At 35.0% G+C, this 19,013-nt stretch overlaps 2 protein-coding genes across 7 annotated transcripts in view; one reads left to right on the top strand and one right to left on the bottom strand.

The window, feature by feature from the left end:
* LOC105331211 (uncharacterized protein C12orf56) overlaps positions 1-3,772 on the bottom strand; it is a 70,835-nt gene extending 67,063 nt beyond the window's left edge. For 5 of the 6 annotated variants that reach the window (XM_066083002.1, XM_066083001.1, XM_066083003.1 and 2 more), the window contains exons 1-2: positions 3,515-3,772; positions 2,131-3,137 (exon numbers count right to left, since the gene is read on the bottom strand). In XM_066083002.1, coding sequence (XP_065939074.1) covers positions 2,131-3,137; positions 3,515-3,772 — 1,265 coding nt within the window. The remainder of the gene's footprint in view (positions 1-2,130; positions 3,138-3,514) is intronic. The other variant, XM_066083007.1, reaches the window with a different exon arrangement.
* A 220-nt stretch (positions 3,773-3,992) lies between these two features.
* LOC105331212 (uncharacterized) lies at positions 3,993-7,711 on the top strand. The gene is made up of 3 exons (XM_011433317.4): positions 3,993-4,454; positions 4,575-4,700; positions 5,104-7,711. Exons 1-3 carry the CDS (start codon positions 3,993-3,995, stop codon positions 7,003-7,005), a joined length of 2,490 nt encoding a protein of 829 aa, XP_011431619.3. The 3' UTR covers positions 7,006-7,711.
* The last annotated feature ends 11,302 nt before the right edge of the window (positions 7,712-19,013 follow it).

Raw genomic sequence — 19,013 nt, 5'->3', positions numbered from 1 at the left:
AATCTACATTAGGCGTTCCATCAAATATTCATAAGTGTATTTTTTTTTTATTTTTTTTTTTAGAATTCTTGTCATTGAAAGGCTTATTGAACCTCAATCAATTTCTGAGTTAAAACTCAGATCTTACTGACAAATGACCTGATTTCATCAATAAGCTGATTTCCAATTTAATAAATAAATTTGGATTCATGAACTTGTACATAATTAAACTGTACAATATGTATCATCTTGTGATAATATATCTGTAGTGCATGTCAAAAGTATCAACAAGAAACCTGCTTAAATGTTTTTATATATACAGCTTATCATTGAATGGTGATTTAAAAAGCAGGCACTTGAAAGACAATGGCTTCTTTGATTGTGAATGAAACCACACATGCATTTTAAATCCCTTCTTTTCACATTCAGGCTCACCCAGTGGTGTGATTTCGTGAATAAGGTGCTCAAGTGACTTATATACCAATTAATGGCCAGGTGTTTCTAAATACTGCACAGGTTAGTCAAAACTAAAATCAACAAGGCACAGCAAAGCACGTAAAGATCCAATGTCTGTCAACATTTATTGGGTGTGATAAAACAACTGCAATGTCACTGGAAGACTTATAGCAAAGGAAAGACCAACTACCGGTAAAAGGGAGATTGATCTACCCACTTTACAAGCGTACAGGAAGCATCGGATCATTAACTTCCTTTGTCATCCATTTAAAAAAAAATCAAAAGAAGTTGGATTGAACAGTAAGGAGTAAAGCCTCCCCCCCCCCCCCCCACCCACCCTGTGGTTCTATGGGGTAGTGATAAATGTTAAGATCTAGTAAATGATAGGAGCCTTCTAGATCATGAAATTTGAGTTGAAAACTCTTTTACTGATGGTCGACAGATGCTCTACAAAATCTTGTACAACTACAGAACACAACAATTAACAGACCAGAGAATTCCTTGTCCAATTCCATTCATCAGTCTCATCCAAAAAAATTATATTATTCCATGGCCCTCAAACAGTAGACTGGGCCGGGGGGGGGGGGGGGGGGGGGGGTTGTTTGAGGAAAGTCCACCACAAATGTCTCCAGAAGTTACGACCAAAACCCCCTAATATACACAAACCACTCCAAACCGTGCTTAGAAATACATGTACCACCAGTTACCATTGGGCCCTAAATACAGACCCTTTGTACAGGCCACAGATGTAAAGCACAGTTACAGTACAAGCTATGTAATCGAGTGTTTATGGTCATACACAAATAGTAGTAGTACTTTCAGTATGCCACATCTACTGCACACATCAGCAGGTACATGCAGGCAAGTGCATCAGGGTACTATATATATGTGTCACTAGAGTGACATGTAGGATTTTTATGACTAAAATAAAAAGTGGGGGAGTCAACTATCTCTTATTGTCTACTTAGAAACTATAATAAATTAAGCAGCAAAGTGTATACTACATTATAAGTATGTTGGACTATAATTAGCTCTGACAGCTGCATAACCATGATAAAGCTATATTGAAGGAATTGAAGCACATATCTGCCAGCATAAATTCTAGGTATTTGCTCTTACTAATAAAATAATACATAGTATGTATAAAATCATGGGATTATAAGTGTTTATATGTAGTACAGTATATCAAGAAGCAAGGTTTGGATCATGGGGCTATAATTGACTTGAAAAATAAATAGAAAAGAACTTCTTGCCCTAAAATTCATGACTTTTTCTGAATACATAAAATAAAATACACATTTCATAATATTGGATATTCTATTCTTATGAAAATAAATATGATACCCTATGATATCAGATGTATTTCAAGATAGCAGTTTGACTATTTAAAAAAACGATCAGAATTTCTAGTAAAGTGTTGTTAAATTCTCTAAATATATAGACAGATGTGATAGCAATAAATAAATAGCAGATTCCTGCTACTGACAGAAAGACATCGTAAAAACATGCTCAGTTAGATCAGAAACACCAAAATACAGAAAAAACTGGAAGATTAGATTCAACAAATCAAACTGCTTGTAAGGAGTAAATAGAGACGGTTATGTAAATTAAAGAAGGAAGTCAGCTAAGGAGTGGAGAGTGCTCAAAACACCTGCCCAGTTACCCTGGTAACCATGCCACTAGCCTACATCTTACCTGGCACTGCGAGTGCCATCAAACTCCTGGGCCGGGGTTCCCGCCCGCGACAAGCCACGTATTGTCGTCACAGACGAACGACGAGAATTCAAGACCGGTTCCTGTACTAGAGATTGCATAGAACCCTTATGTCCCTGGCTAGCCAAGTCAGACGTGACATCAATACTTATTTCAGGTTTAGGGGGCAGGGGGTTAGCAACAAAGAACACATCATCATTGGAAGGCTTTCCATTGGCCACAATGGGTTTTGCACTGCTATCTTCAGTGACCATATCATCTCGGCCACAAGACACCCGACTTGAACGGAAGCAATTAAAACCAAAGCAGCTACACAGCAGTGGTTTCTCAGAAGAATCATTTTGATTTCTGACATCAATTAATTTTTTTTCGTTGGAGATAGAAGGGGCCCTGGGCTGGGGCCGTACTGACCCGGTTTGACTGACGGTGGTGTCCGTGGATCCACGCCTGTCCATGCCAGTCCTAACACTGGGTGCCTCCTTCACTCTACTCCCACGCTTGGTATGAAGAATGGAGGTGTAAGAGGTCGAATAATCCCCATCCATGTCCTCCAGATCATCCAGCTGACCATCCTCCATCTCCTCCTTCAGCGCCTTCAGAACACTGTCTTCCATTCCATCGCCAATCCTCTTCTTCTTTTTCAGACTACTGGTCTTAATATCACGACCACTCGACTTCAGTCCCTGGGTTGAGCTCACAGAACCTCGACTCTCTGGTCGACTACTGTTTATCTGTAAACTGGACGTGCTCTGGGTTATGTAACCATAGTCCTCAGACCAGTTGCTTCCCTCTTGTAGAGAAATGTTCTCCAATGGTGTTGATGCATTGGATCGATCACCGTGTAGATCTGATAATGAACCAGTTCTGGGAGATTTTTTGGATTTTCTAAATGACCGTTTCTTGATTTGATCTGAAGTCCAATGAACCACTTGAATGTGTTGAGTATTAGTCCTTTCTTCACCACTCAAAAAATCCGGAAAATCATTTACCTAAAAAAGAATTCATACATTGTACATATGTACTATAATGCAGGTAAAAGTAGTGAATTTAAGAGTGACAATGTCAAAAGATTCAATTTACTCAACAAATTTCAATTTGAACAAAAATAAGCTCGCAAAAAGAGTTACATAATAAATATACCAACATGTTTGATTAATATAAAATGTGATACATGCTATTAGCATACATCTTGTACCAGTACATCTTTAAGGAAAATATACATGTTGTTTACTTACATTTAAAATGTTTTTAACCCCTTATCATGAAAACCCTTAAGAAATAACGTCGAAGAGGACGATGACAACAAACAACATGAGAAACATGATAATTCGCCATCAGATATTAAGCCTAACTTTGTGATAATTACCAGATCAACGGAGATAATCTCCTTGAGGGGAACCATGACCTGCAGGTCCTCGCGATTTTTGGGCGGATTTTCCGCCTGGTAAATGTACTCATCGTCCAAGACACAGTATTTGAAGCCCTTATTTTCTTTCTCTGTCACAATGATACAAGCCTCGTATCCCCGCACTCGCTCGAACGCCTCCTCTGGCAAGGTGCGCTTGAGAAAACTCTCCAACTTGCTGTTCTTTTTGAACAAGACATCTGCGTTTCCCCGCGCCATGCATGCTCGTAGTTGATCTCACCGAATTCAAAGTCTGACGAACAGAAGCCACATTTACTGGTTATCACGTTTTACTCATTGCCAAACATTGACGCTGCTACCAAGCACTCCATTGGATTAATTGGTATGCAGGAAGTTCGGGTTAAAGGTCATTCATAGTAAACATGGTTTCCTTTGGTAAGAGAGTTTCATATCAAAGCGGAATAACTCCACTCTGCATATGGCTGGTACGTCACCGCTATACAGCGGTGTTAAATCTAATGTACTTTACGTAACGCATGTTCTTAAGATGCCAGCTTGTCAAGCATTAAATTGCAGGAATAAGCAAGGACAGTGCAAGAAAAGTTTTTTCGTGATACCAAATCCCGCGAAAGATGATGCATCCAAACAAAGATGCAAACAATGGCTAACTAATCTGAGAAATAGAAAGCTGCGTTTTGAAAATTATGTGTTCAATGCAAGAAAGCTCGTCTGCGAAGATCATTTCACACCCGACTGCTTTGATAGAAATCCAGTGGCAGAGTCTTTGAATTTTTTACCTCGTTGTAAAAAGTTGAAACCAGATGCGGTACCTACCTTAATTGATACAGCAACGAATAAGATGAAAACTGAAGGTTCTGTGAAAAATGTCAGAGTTAAACTTAGCAATAATAAATTGAAATTGAAGAAAAACAGGGCCAAGGTAATGAATACAATTGTCAATATTCATTCATTTCATTGTCAAATATTTTATAATTTTTATAATCAGTTTAAATAGATTTTAAGTAACACATGAGTAAGCGATTAATATTTTAAATTTTAGACGTTAGATGACTTACTTGCTCGTAGAAGAGGCATAGGCAAGCCTCGCGCATCAGCCACTGTTACCATGGTTACAAAACACAGTCATCCAGAATGCAACTCAACAAACCAGTTAGAACATGGCAGGGTAAATATTATTACCGTAATGTTATTTGATCATGTTGATATAAATGTAAATACATAATATTTAGAACCATAGTGACATGTTAAGAGCTTGGACTTTGGTTTCAGTGTAGTTATGTCAAACAGCAATATGTCTATTTCATTGTTGGCCACTCAGCCATGGATTTTTGAAGATTCGTGTGACTTAATTTTGATCTTAATCTATGAAATCTGTGACATATTTCACTGGAAACCAGCACCGTTTTAACTTGTTTTGATGCAAGAAATAGATATTTACATCCTACAGAAAGTCCAAGGTCTTGTTAAAATGGTTCTATTTAATATGTTCCGCATTTATTACAACATCCAAAATAGGAAAAAAAAGCAAATCTATAGTTACTTAAATTTATATCATCTTGATGTTAAAGGAGGACATGAGCTTTATCTCTCAGAATAACCCAGTATCCACATCTGTTACTGTCAAGGAGAAAGTGGAATGTGATGAAATGGTTCCATGCAGGGTATGTGGTCATCCATGCAGCGTCTGTCTGAAAAGTGAATATCCCAAGCCCTCACAATTTCCACCGGATCATTATGGTTACTGCAGAAAAACTAGAACAATTGGGACAATGACAGAGGCTACAGACAATGGTATCATGGAGCATGGAGACATTGTTGTAACTTCAGTAAAAAAGATCTCCCACACCCTACACAAAGAAGTAAGATCCAACATTAATGAAAGTCATGGAAAAGGAAACCCAGCTAATGGCACTGAGAAACATTTGTTTGATTCTCATGAATATGATGCCAGTGAAAATGATGGTGATGGTGATAATGATGAAGTATCCTCGCTCTTACAAATCAAAAAGTTTATTGTTTTTGAAAGTTGCATAGATGATATGCTGAATTGTTTGACATGCAATATTTGTAAATGTCCAATTGAACGTTCCAGTACCATCAAAGAGTACAGGGGTTCAATGATAATGGTGTCAGTATTTTGTCCTGATGGGCATCTAGTTAAACAATGGTCATCTCAACCACTGCATGGTGAAATTCCTGTTGTCGATTTACTTGTTAGTGCAGCAACCCCATTTGCAGGTCAATCATACACACAGATATCTCAGTTTGCAAACTTTATGAACCTTCAAATTCAAAGCGAAAAAGCATATGAGACTGTACAGAGAGAAATTGTACTGCCAGTGGTTGATCATTCTTGGAATGTCATGCAAGACCACATTTTCAGGAAAATCAAAGATTCCAACTGTTTTCTTAGGTTGGCTGGTGACTGTAGATATGATTCCTCCGACTTAAATGCATCATATTGTACGTACTCCTTATTAGAAATGGAAACACAAGAAATTGTAGCATTTGTTAACATCAAAGTTACTGAAACAGATAGTCTAAGTAAAATGGAAGTTGAGGGATTTAGGAAATGCATGCTATATTTGATCGAAAAGGGCTTTAGAATAGAAATATTAGCAACTGCTAGGCATGATCAGATTGAAAGTCTTGTGACAAAAGAGTTCCCAGAAATTGATCACCAGTTTGATGTTTGGCATCTTGAAAAATGGGTAAGGAAAGAACTATTGCAAAAGTCTAAAACAACAGGATGTGAAGAATTGTCGGCATATATAAAGGCAGTTTGTAATCATTTGTGGTGGTGTGTGGCTAACTGTCAGGGAGACAAGCAATGGCTCAAGGAGAGCTGGGTCTCTATATTGCATCATGTTCTGAATGAACACAGCTTTGAGGGTGAAATTGTTACATGTGCAGGCTGTTCTCACGAGAACTTAAGTCCAAAAGAAGCTAGGGAGAAAAAGTGGCTTAAAAGGGGATCTAAAGCTCACAATGCCCTGAAGGAGGTAGTTCAAGACAAAAGTTTGCTGAAAGATATTGGTAATCTCAGTGAATATTGTAACATCAGCAATCTGGATGTGTACCACAGGGTTCTCACAAAATATGTCCCAAAAAGGCAGGACTTTGACTTGGATCATATGAACTGTAGAACAGCAATAGCAATAATTGATCATAATATGTCTCAAAACAGAGATAAAAAAGTGGATATGCATGGAATTGGAGTCTACAAAACAGAGTTTTCTAAAGTTGTGCCAAACATGGAGGCAAAACCGGTAACTAATTCAAAGCTATATAAATGGGTAGCTGTTTTGATGAAACTCTGCCTTTTGCAGAGTCAAACAATGGCAATTCCTATTGAGACTGTTACCGCAAGGTCAAAAGGAAATATCGCATCGGTACAACCTCAAAAAAAGGCTGACATTGTATCCAAACTGAGGTCAAGGTTTAAGGTAGTTTATGACCAAATGCCGTAAGAGTTTGACACCCAGCATATCAATTAGTGAAGCAGCAATGCATATACCTGTACTTGCACTCTTTATTTTATTGTAGAAATGCTTTATTTGTTATTCAAGGATAATCAAATTATGAATATATATTTGTATATATACACTTTCCAATTTGCTATGGAAAACGTTGTCATTTCTCCAGACATCAAATAATAACAATTTGCATTAACGTTTTCTGTCCTTTTATGAACTTACCATCAATCAAACTGACTATATACAGTATGTGTGCAGAAAAAATTCAAACTTAATTTAAAATCACATGGTATTAAAGTTACCAAAAATAGTACATTGTTTTAGTCTGATGTAATTTATGGACTTGTTTTAATAATTTCAGGGCTAATGAATGTAAACTTTTGAAATATATTCTGGAAATATATATACCCTGGTATTGCTATATATAAATACTGTTACATGTATTTATAAATTGTAACATTGATTTTGTATCCTTAATTAGCTGTTTGTATAATTCAGTTTTAATGTCCTGAATTGCTCCCTTTTGTACATTTTGTATATTTGAATAAATAAAATGCAATAGCATGAACATTTAAGAAATAAAGTTTAGTTAGTATTATTAAGTTAATTTGTTCTTTCATGTATTTGTTATATACTGAAGTTTGCCTCAATATTTTTTACTGTGTAATTCAATTATTTACAGTGCATTTATTCATAGGTATAATCTAAATTAAATCTACATGTATATATAAGGTGCGGTTTTTTTCTAAATTGCTACAAGTACAGTACCGACCAGACACAACCTAACACCAGACAACTATGGGTTTACTTTCGGAGTTTACTGAATACGCGGAATCTGCTATGTGGAAATTTGCTTTCACTAAGCAAGGGTTTACTTTGGGTCTACTTGGGGTTTACTTTTTGTCTGCTTTAGTAAACCCGGAGTAAACTCGGAGCAGACAACGAAAGTTAACCCGGGGTTTAGTTAGGGTTAACTTCCTGTTAGGTTGGGTCTGATCGGTACTTGCTCCATACTTAAATCAGGAAGTATACTTATTGAAGTGGCTCCCTACTCGAGTGACGTTATCAATGATATTAATATACACTGCATTTAAAATAAGTACGATGTATTTATCATTACTGGAAAATCACAGAACTATAATTTGTAGAACTTGTGTTGATAATATTGCATTAGTAGCAGACCAATATGTAATTCTTTAAGTAAAATACTCTAAATAATGCAACTAGGTCACATCAGTAACTCAACTAATCATGTAATTCGTTAGTCCGCCTGCCTGTTTGAAATCTTTGAAGAACCTGCGCCAATTAAAAGGATCACTCGTGACCTTAAGCTTATGGAGTGTTATGGCCTTCGAAGCTAGATAATAAAGATCATTTAATTATAGTATGATTATATTGTATACAGATTTATTTTCAACCCGTGTGATTTTCACCCTTCTACACATGCGAACAATTTTGCTCCGTCTTGAATTCGCCCAGACAAAGTATTGTTAAAAGACAGATAATTTGATAGACTGGAGCTCGTCCAGTCTTAAATTCGCCCGCTGACAGCGAGGGTGAAGGCGCGAAAATAAAATAGGAGCAAATATTTACCTATATATACAGTAATTCTACCTGGAGTAGAATTTTTTTTGATAAAATCTAAAACAAAATGCAAGAAATATACTGCGATACTACATCAAACATCTATTCTTCATATTACTAACTGTACCTCGTCCAAAACGTTTTCTTTGTCGCGAGACTATTTCTTGCTTAGCAGGGAAAAATTGTACGTTGCATTAAGGTGGCTCTATAGTCTATACACCACTTTTTGATGACGTAGTACGCAAAATAGTAAACCTGGAAACATGCATTTCCGGTACTGGCTGATTTAAACTGAGGTGAATTGTATGGGAACCGCTATTTTGAAAAATATGTTAAATGGATAGATTTAATTTGATAATTGGAAAATTCATTACTTACAAGTAATGTGGTATGTAACACCTTCACGTTGTGTGGTATTATTTATTAAAATAAACAATAAAATCAAGTAGAAATTTTTAAAGAGTTTCTTTAGCATCATCGATATGTTACACTGTAGCGCAGTGGGTTAGTGGGTTCACTACAAACCAGTAGGTCATGAGTTCGATTCCCGTTGAGAACAATAAATTTTTTAACTGTCCAAAAATTTCTAAAACGTATTTTTTGGTTGAATACCGTGAAAATTCTAAACAGGTGAAAATATTTCAATTATAATATACTTTAATGCACATTAACATCGACACCTCACGGGGGTGAGAGGGTTGCTTTGAATTTCTCTCAGGTTGGGATACATAAATCCTATTAGCCTAGTCAATGTTCCCCTTTATTTATTTGACTTAGTTTTGCATTAAAGCGAATATATTCACTTATACAGGGCAAAGTCTATAATGAAATATGTATGTATTTATCATTCCAACATTACATTTAGGAAATTTTCTCCAACTCAGAAATGAAAAGTCCCCAAGGTGTTTTGGCCTTGGGACTTAGGAACGATAACCCTTACATGAGGAACTTTCATACCAAATAAAATTTAAAATATTTTTTGTGTTTATTTGCAATGGTTTTCATTCAATTTTTTAAGTCACATATATTAAAATCGTTTTCTTATAACATCAAGCAACTTTTTCAGATGATTTTTCAACAGAGTAAGAAAATATGAAAAATTATGTTTTGGGGAAATACTAAAAAAGATTGCAATAATAACATTTTTGAATGTTAAGAAGCGATATATTTTTTTTTTGTGTCCGAAGGAAATATCCATCATATGACAAAATAATTTCTCTCAATTTGTTGATAGCTGTCTTTTAAAAAAATATTTTACAAAAACACGAAAAAACATTAAAAAATTCTTTAAAAATACCTATATTATCCCTATCGTCATTTTGATATTTGAAAAGTATATGTTTTGTGGTCTTCTATTGAAAATTGGAATAAACTGTGGGTGTATAGAGCCACCTTAACTTAAAAAAATATTAACACGTAAAAATTTACACAAAAGATAATGACTGAAAAATAAATCGTTTTGAAATAACAGCTAAGACTACTTCTAAATTCGGCCAAAACCGACCCCTTTTCATCCTTACCCTAAGCTAAAAGGGCACTAAAGGTTCCATACATGAAGGGTTAATCTGCTAAATAGAGAACTATGAAATATTCCATATTTTCGAAAGACTATTTAATATTGAAGACGCTCATTTCAAACGTGAAACTAAAGAAATATTAATAAAATGAATATTTTGATAAATAAATCAAAGAGAAAAGTATCAATGAAATAAAATGCGTTTATTTGATGTTGAATTTAGTTAAAAGTTTCACGATGCAGGTCATTTTTCAACTGACTATGGTCTCCATTCAACACCTTAATTTGGTCTCAATATTTAATGTTGAAAAATGACATTCCCCCCCCCCCCCCCCCCCCAATTTTCAATCCGTCAAATACCTTTGCTAAACTGGTGCAACTGCCGCTGCAAATAGTCTCACCACGTGACTTCTCAAAAATTGTAAAACTGAATTAATAAGATCCTGTTTATCTATTTCTTTGGCCTTTCTAATGCCGTCATTAGAACAACATGTATACAAGGAAAGAAAAATATCACCACTCGTTACTATCAATAACCATAGACACCCAAATATAGCCCGGTGGTCAGTAATCTGAACGGAGTTTTTACAACAGATGCAGACGCAGCGGATATGGATCGCTTTTTATCTACATGTATATTAAAGTTTATTTACAGCAAAAGGCAACCAAGAACCTAAAGAGGATACTCTGTCCACTTACAATTAGCACGTCAATAAAAACGGTATCCAAATGTGGAGACATAAGATGCGGCACGTGTCGTTTTAAAACAAGACAGCTCTATTGACTTCAAGGGTAAACGATTCCGCATAAATTCGAACATGTCACGTCAATCCAAAAATTTAATCGTGTTGCTCTGCTTTGAATTTGTATTTTGTTTTATGGATTTTTGAGATGGTTCATGGTTTGTTATTGTCATTTTTTCATTATTTGTGATGGTTGCAACCAGTTTTATATCGGCGAAACAGGGACTATATTAAGAACAAGAATCAGAGTGCTTAAACAGCAGATTAAAGACCCAGAGTACCGTAAAATACAACTCGGTGAGCAATTGATGTATGCGGGCGCGGGCATTTCAAAGTTTTCCCTTTTTATAAACTTTTTACAGAAAGTTCAACCGAAAAAAAAAACACATTTTAGTTAAACTTTAAAACCATGCCTTAACCGACTGCTATTTTGTAATGATATTACTTTCGGATTGAAATGTATCAAGTGTTTAACCAATCATATGCCTCTATTTTTGACCAATCAATGATTATCATAATCAGTTTACCCAATAGAAATGATACATGATTAGACCAATCAGATTCAGTGAGAACTAGTTGGGTATACAGCCACTCAATAATTCCTCGTCTGTTTTCAATCTGTGAACGACTCAACCGCGGTGTTCTACAGAACAGAGATTTGAGCTGCGTCGGAAAGCAACAGAATTGTACGCTAGACGGTCACTCAGTTCTAACTCTGCTTCTGTAACCTGTGTCTTTGTGACTTGCTAGTGTCTTTGCGATTTCATTAGTGTCTTGGTGACTTTTGACTGACAGTGTATTGGTGAATTGATAGTGATTGTGTAGCACAGTGGTAGCAAACAGAATGGTTTACTTAAATCCATAGTCTATGGATAGTTGATTATAGATTGATTTTGTATTTTGATTCTTTGTTCAAATAGCCAAGGTAGGCCCTGGGAAAATCTTACAATAACTGCGTGTTGTATTGGCAGTTGAAGGCTTCGTTGCATTTGTTGATAATTACTTGATTCTAAGGAAGGCAACCTAAGCGAACTCACGAATAAATAGAATTATCGGATGATTATTTCATTTGTAACTTGAAAAATCGTTATAATTTGATTTAATTTAATAACTTAATGTTTATTGTATAAAATAATATTTCATTTGATAAAATAGCAATGATTCTTGATTTTTTGAAAGATACTGTAACAGTCTCATAACTGCAGCGGCGTGTGCATACAGATTGAGTAACGCGCGGCATCACCACAGACAGCAAGAGTCAGATCCTAATAGCAGACCGTCTCAGACACATTATTCACGTCCTGAATAAAAATGGACAGTTCCTCCGCTAATTGCCAACTGTTATTACCAGGATTCACGAGGTATATGTATGGACTCCAGAGACAACCTCTTTGTGGCTGAAACAACGGGTCTAGTATAGAAAATCGAATATAACATCAATTTCGACAAAGGTAAGGCAGAGAGGATCCTAAACGCATGTACATAAAATGTGAATATTATATTTAAAAATAATGTGTGAATGGGTACATGTATTTGTGTATTTTAAACTAAAAGAATAAACAATGTAAGATTTATTTTTATGAAATATAGTGAGGCGTAATCAGTTGTCTTCAATATTTCAAAAACATTCCTTTTCAAAGGTAGATTTTTTTTTTCATTTATACATACATGACGTTGATTCTTTTTCAGGTCAGACGACACGTTCCTCTATTTCATATAACTTTTTCCAGGAATTTGTTGATGGTTTACTACTATTTTGACAAGCTTTCGTGCAAAAAATTAGGGTACCTTACCAGGCATTTCTGCAAAATACTAGAGTATGCAATTTCCTATTTTATCTTCTTGAAAATACACTTGAATTGCTGATATAAAAATAAATACATATATAAAAATAAATACATATACAGCACAGTAAAATTCACTATTTTGGAACTCTATCTTCACGCTTCTGGCAGTGAGCGGCCACGGTTCTAACCACTCGGCCATCTAGACACAATTAACCACATTCAATTAAATTGTAATCATTTTTAAAATAATTATAAAATGAATATTTTTTATTGGAACTCTTTATTACGAGGAGATACAAAAAAGATTCTCGAGGAACGTGTCGTCTGACCTTAAAGGACGGAAAACTACATAACCAGGACAGAGACTTTTATTTGATAGATACACTAAGATAGGATTCAATATCAATAAAGTTTACTCGTTTCAAAGATAGATCATTTCATTTCTGATAAGATCACAATGTATGACTATGCTGTACTCATATTTGATGACTTTTTAAACTTAAGATGTACAAATCACCAAAACGTTTTAGTATATCTGCTTTATTTAAAATTTGAATTTAATTGTGGTCTTATCAACAGACCTCCAAAGTCAAAAGAAAAATGTCACAGACAAATAAACTTAACCCGAGAGAAATACGGGCAATTTACAAGACAATATCAAAATAAATTTTTTTCTTGAACTGAGAAAAATTCATATTACATAACAGTAAATATAAACTCTTCAAAAAAAGAAACGCGTTATTTTTTCTTGAAAAATAGTTCTTAAATACTGTGCAGTTTAAATTATATTTTCCGAAAATTAATAATACCGTTTTTACTGTTAATAATGTACTGTTAATGTAATGTTAATAATACTGTTTTGAATTCAAACTGATTGTTTTGATTAAATTAGGTCATTTAAAGGACTATCCTGAATTTTTCGTCAAATTTGTACTCACTCGCTTTTCACGAAAAGCAAATTTAAATCAACAACGCATGCTTTTCATGCTTAATGTATCTCACTCCTCATGTTTTGATTTCATTGCGTAGATGATCATTATATTTAAAATGAATATGATTTTATTTATTTAATCATCACAGATAGATTATTATTTCATAATTACACAAAATTCATAAAGAAAATCCATTTGAATTCAAGAAACAAACAAGTTTTTGGGGGAACTATTTTTTCGTGCGGAAGGTTTTTTAGACGAAAATGACAGAAACAAGCAATTTTATGAATTTTCAATATACTTTTCTTTTTATTATACTTTATTCGTTATTCACATTTTGAGCATTTGATAGGTTTGTAACATATTTTATAAGTTCTGTGTGACATGTACAAAATCAAATCTTGAGAATGTGATAGCCGTTTAGCATAAAATCATGCATATATATAGAACATGTCTGAATTTTTTTAAGCCAAATTTTGCGAGAATTTTACCTTTGAAGCCCTATATCTAAAATTTGACATCACTGACCCCCTTGTTATATTATGTCAAAATGATACTGAATACATATTTAGGCAAACTGGATTAATCTTATAAAATTCTTGATATTCAAGAAGTTTTTATTTCAAATCAAATTGTAACTATTATAGAAGTTGTCTATTTTAAGTGCAAAAAGGTCACAAAAAAATTTATGCAGCTTTGTACAATTTTTTTACGTAATCCCTCTATTCAGTGTGACCATTGTGCATAATTAAAAACAATATTTGAAGAAATAAGTTTGCTTAATCAAAAATACTGACAATAAATCCTAATCAGGATGAAATTGCATTTTAGGTGCAAAAAGGTCAAATTAAATGGGCCATAACTCAGAGGGATGGATACTGATCCCCCATTATCTTTGTATTTTTTAAGTTTGTTTTGTCTACAGATTTCAATGATATACTTCTCAAGAAAATCTTGATACAACAACATTGAGGAGTGGGATACCTTAACCGCGTCTCTAGACATTTAAAAATGTGAAAACCGGTTCTTTCTTTTGACCGTAGACTCGCACATTATGCCACGTCTAAATGAAGCCCAGAGCAACAATGCTATTGGTAGATTAGAAGCAGGTGAATCTCAGACAGCTGTAGCGAGGGTCTTTAATGTACCATTTCTTATTTGTGGAATAAGTTTCGACAGCATGGGTCAACCCGTGACCTTCCAAGGTCAGACCCACCAAGAATCACCACTGCTGCTCAAGGCCGCTACATCAGGTTACAGCATTTGATTCAGAACAGCAACCTCAACTGCTTCATCCATTCCTGGAGGGCGTAGAATCTCCGATCAAACAGCCAGAAACGACTACGAGATGCTGGTATCCGAGCAAGACGTCCTGTAAGAGCTGTTGTTTTGAACCGGCAACATCGTCAAAACAGGCTTCAGTGGTCTCTCACGTACAGAATCTGGCCACAGCAGCGCTGGAATACCGTTTGGTTCAGTGATGAATCAAGGTTCTTGTTGCATCGTGCAGTTGGTCGAGCAAAGGTCTACAGAAGACGACATGAACGTTTTTCGGCTAAATGCGTCCAGGATGTCGACAGATGTGGAGGTGGAAGTGTCATGATGTGGGCTGCAATATCCCATACCGGAAGAACAGATCTGGTACACGTAAACGGTACTTTGACGGCTCAGCGGTACTGTGACCAAATACTGCAATCAAACATTGTTCCAACATGACAATGCCAGACCGCATACAGCAAGACTTACTAAAACTTTCCTACAGACAAACAACATTACTCTTCTTCCTTGGCCCTCCAAATCATCAGATTTGAATCCAATAGAGCATCTTTGGGATGAACTAGACAGAAGTGTCAGACAGTAGCAACCTGCACCCCAGTCGCTGCAACAACTTGTGCAAGCGTTACAAGCAGAGTGGACCAACATTGCCCAGCAACTGATTAGCAACTTGACGTTATCAATAGGGAGACGCTGCCAGGGTTATTGATGCCAACGGTTGGCAAACAAGATATTGAACATTGTTGACCTTGAACTTTTGATGTGCAGGAAACTCTCATTAGAAATGATCATTTAAAACTTTATGTGATGTTGACTTACAAGCTAAGCATCGTCCAAGGGTAGGGTGTTTTACGAGTAACATATATATATATACTATACTCTTCAAGAAAAAAGAAATGCATATGAAGCTATTTGGGTAGATTAAAAAATGACAGTAACAAACCGTGAACCATCTCAAAAATCCATAAAAAGAAATACAAATTCAAAGCAGAGCAACACAGACCTCCAAAAGGATAGAGTTAGGCAGATACTAAGGCAAACAGGTAAAAGGAGTTATAACTCTTTGTTCAAGCTGTTTGCCGTCTGTATTTTTCACAGAAGATGTGCGTTTTACAATATGCATCAGGTCTTACAATTATTCAAAATTTTGAAATGTGTTGTCTGCATGCTACAGCATGAAACTTTAAGCTTTAAAGGTGGTAAATACAAGCTACTTACTAAAACTATTTGAAATTTCTAATAAATAGCAAAACACAGATGTCACTTTCTTCATGGAAATACTATAATAAATATGATGCAAGTATATATATCTTTATTTGTTGTCGCTGAATTTTTCTAAAAGGTTTATACAATTACGCCCAACACCCATATTCCTTAAAATTCCAAAATCACGTAGAATGTATATTGTAAAACAGAATATATTCTTGCAATTTCACATTATCTTTAAATAATTTATTTAAAAAAAAACTTGGAATAAAAGGAATCAATTTAATTTGCATGTAAAGTAAAAAATGGTTGTTTATATTCGAAATCTTTTTTTTTTTAGATATACTATAGGCAGGTATACTTTTCACTTCAATTTCACAGTTTATTTCCTTATTTTTTCAATTAAATATTTACGTGATCACAGAAAAGGGGGGGGGGGGGGGCGCAAGTCCATGTTAATTCAATTGTTTTGTATGTAAATTTAAGAAAAATCTTTGCTGCACAAAAAAGTGGCTATGTGCTACGTGCCTACTTATCTATTAAAACAGAAGAAGATGGGCATACAATAGATTCATCTCACTCGGACACAAAGCTCATTCGTATACATTTATCACGAATCACGAAAGACATAAACACCGATTATGAATCTTACAAACTTTACAATGTGTCCTGTCAAAATGATGAAGATAAAATGGATATGTGGTGATGACAAAATTATTAGACTTTACATCCTCAGGGGGGGGGGGGGGGGAACTAATGAAGTCAATACAAACCAAGTCAGAAAACTATCCATTCGACATAGCAGTGACAAAGACTGGAGACCTAGTTTATGCGAATGTCATTCATAGATTCTGAACTGTGAACATAATGAAAAATAAACAGAAAGCGACATTGGTCACAATAGAGGGGTGGAGACCTACTGGTGTCTGTAGTACCGCCTCTAATGACATCCTGGTTGTCATGGTCAGTGAAATTAACAAACCAACAAAAGTTTTGCGCTACTCAGGCTCTACAGAGAAACAGAGCATCCAGTATGATGACAAAGGATGAACTCTTTATTCATATTGTAGTATAACATATATAAGTGAAAACAAGAACCTAGATATCTGTGTGTCAGACAATGGTCTTCGGGCAGTAGTGGTGGTCAATCAGGCCGGGAAATTCCGGTTTACCTACACAAGTCCTCCTTCTACTAACAAGAAATTATTCATAGCATACGGCATTACTACAATCAAAATGAAATGACGTTAAGCCTTGCCCCCCCCCCCTTTTTTTTTTCAAGAAAACTACTACTATAACAGTAAATTCCTTATTTATGCGATTCAATGGTTCTGCATCAAAATGGCGAGAATATACTGTAAATTTGGCCTTTTTACACTCGCAAACAGTTTCGCCCCGTCTTGAATTCGCCTTGACATAGTTGTGTTTAAAAAAAAATAATTGAAGACATCGGAATTCACACAGTATTAAATTCGCTCGTTAACAAGGAGGGCGAAAGGGGCGAAAATAAAACGGGACCGAATATTTCTCTGTATACAGTAATATCGTGAATGCCGAATTTTCATCATTATTCCAAATAGTTTTCTTTTTACCAGACCAAGACGGAATGTTCCTTCGCTGCATCGACAACTGTGGGTTACAAAATCCGTGGGGTATCTGTGAAGACACAAGTGACAACCTTTTTGTGACCGAGTTCATCACAAGTAAAGTAAAAAAAAAATACAATATTGCCTGTGAATAAAGGTGTATATCACATGTAATCAATTGATTTAAATAATATGTTTTGATAAAACGTCAATCATGTGAACATTTTTAAAAAAAATTAAATGTAACAAACGATATAGGTTACGTTGAAGTGCAAATAGTAACTATGACGTCATTTAATGCAGTCATTTTCCTTTAGAATTCAGAAAAGTAAAAGACAATGGTATATTCTGTTTATTAACATACATATCCAAACATTGATGATTTAAGTGCACAAATGTCGGTAATTCAGTCGGTAAGATTTTGGTAAGATCTTATGTATGTAATTGTATAAATGTTTTATTTATATTGCAAACGGATGAAAGTAACGTTTTTAAAAATCTACGTGTAATGTAATATTTGAATGAAGTTGTCATTGCATGTGGTAATAAAGTAGTAAAAGGCGGAATGCGTGCGCAATTAGTAAAAAAAGTCTCATATATTGCCAAAGCTGATCACAACCAGGGAACCAGGCAAGCATATGTTCATCTGAATCGGGATTCCATGCCATCAGCTCATGATAAAAAGTTCAAAGAAGCACAGATTGTATAATTGTCGGTAAACAATACAGAAACAAAATATTCCTTAAAAAGGAATGATTTAATCAACTCTCAGCATCATGAATTGCTCTTATGTTATGCAAACTTTTTCGACGAAAAAAAACAAAACAAAGAAATAAATTGAAATTGCCATTGTTTACCTTAATACATGTAATACAAAGATGGATCTAATTTGGTTTTGCATAGTTTGTTTTTTCGTACAATCGCTGATGAAGTTTAAACTTTCTATTTTAAATAAAAAACTTAATGGAACTAGAGGCATCCGGCAAATTTTACTTATTGCGCACGCATTGTGCATTGCACTATTTTATTTACTATGCAATGACAGCCTCGTGTAAGTCTTTAATTACATGTAGATTGCTAAAAACGTTATTTGGATGTGTGTGTCTTTAGAGTAGAACATTTATATATACTGTAACAAACATAATGATTCAAATCACGCTTTTCTTTACCTATGCGTAAGAATATTTAAACGGAAGTACAATTCGCCAACTAAAAGTAAAGCTTATTCATCCCTTGCTATTTCGGAAATCAACAAAACGGTGCAATGCCGATGTATGATTATTTATCATGTTGCTTGCATGCACCTAAATGTTGTCGCATTACATTAACAGCCAATGCCATAACATGCCGATCGTTCCTTTAAAAATACTTGT

This window comes from Magallana gigas, chromosome 4, assembly GCF_963853765.1.
Source record: "Magallana gigas chromosome 4, xbMagGiga1.1, whole genome shotgun sequence".
NCBI classification, from domain to species: Eukaryota; Metazoa; Mollusca; class Bivalvia; order Ostreida; family Ostreidae; genus Magallana; species Magallana gigas.
This window is presented reverse-complemented; position numbering and strand designations above follow the sequence as displayed.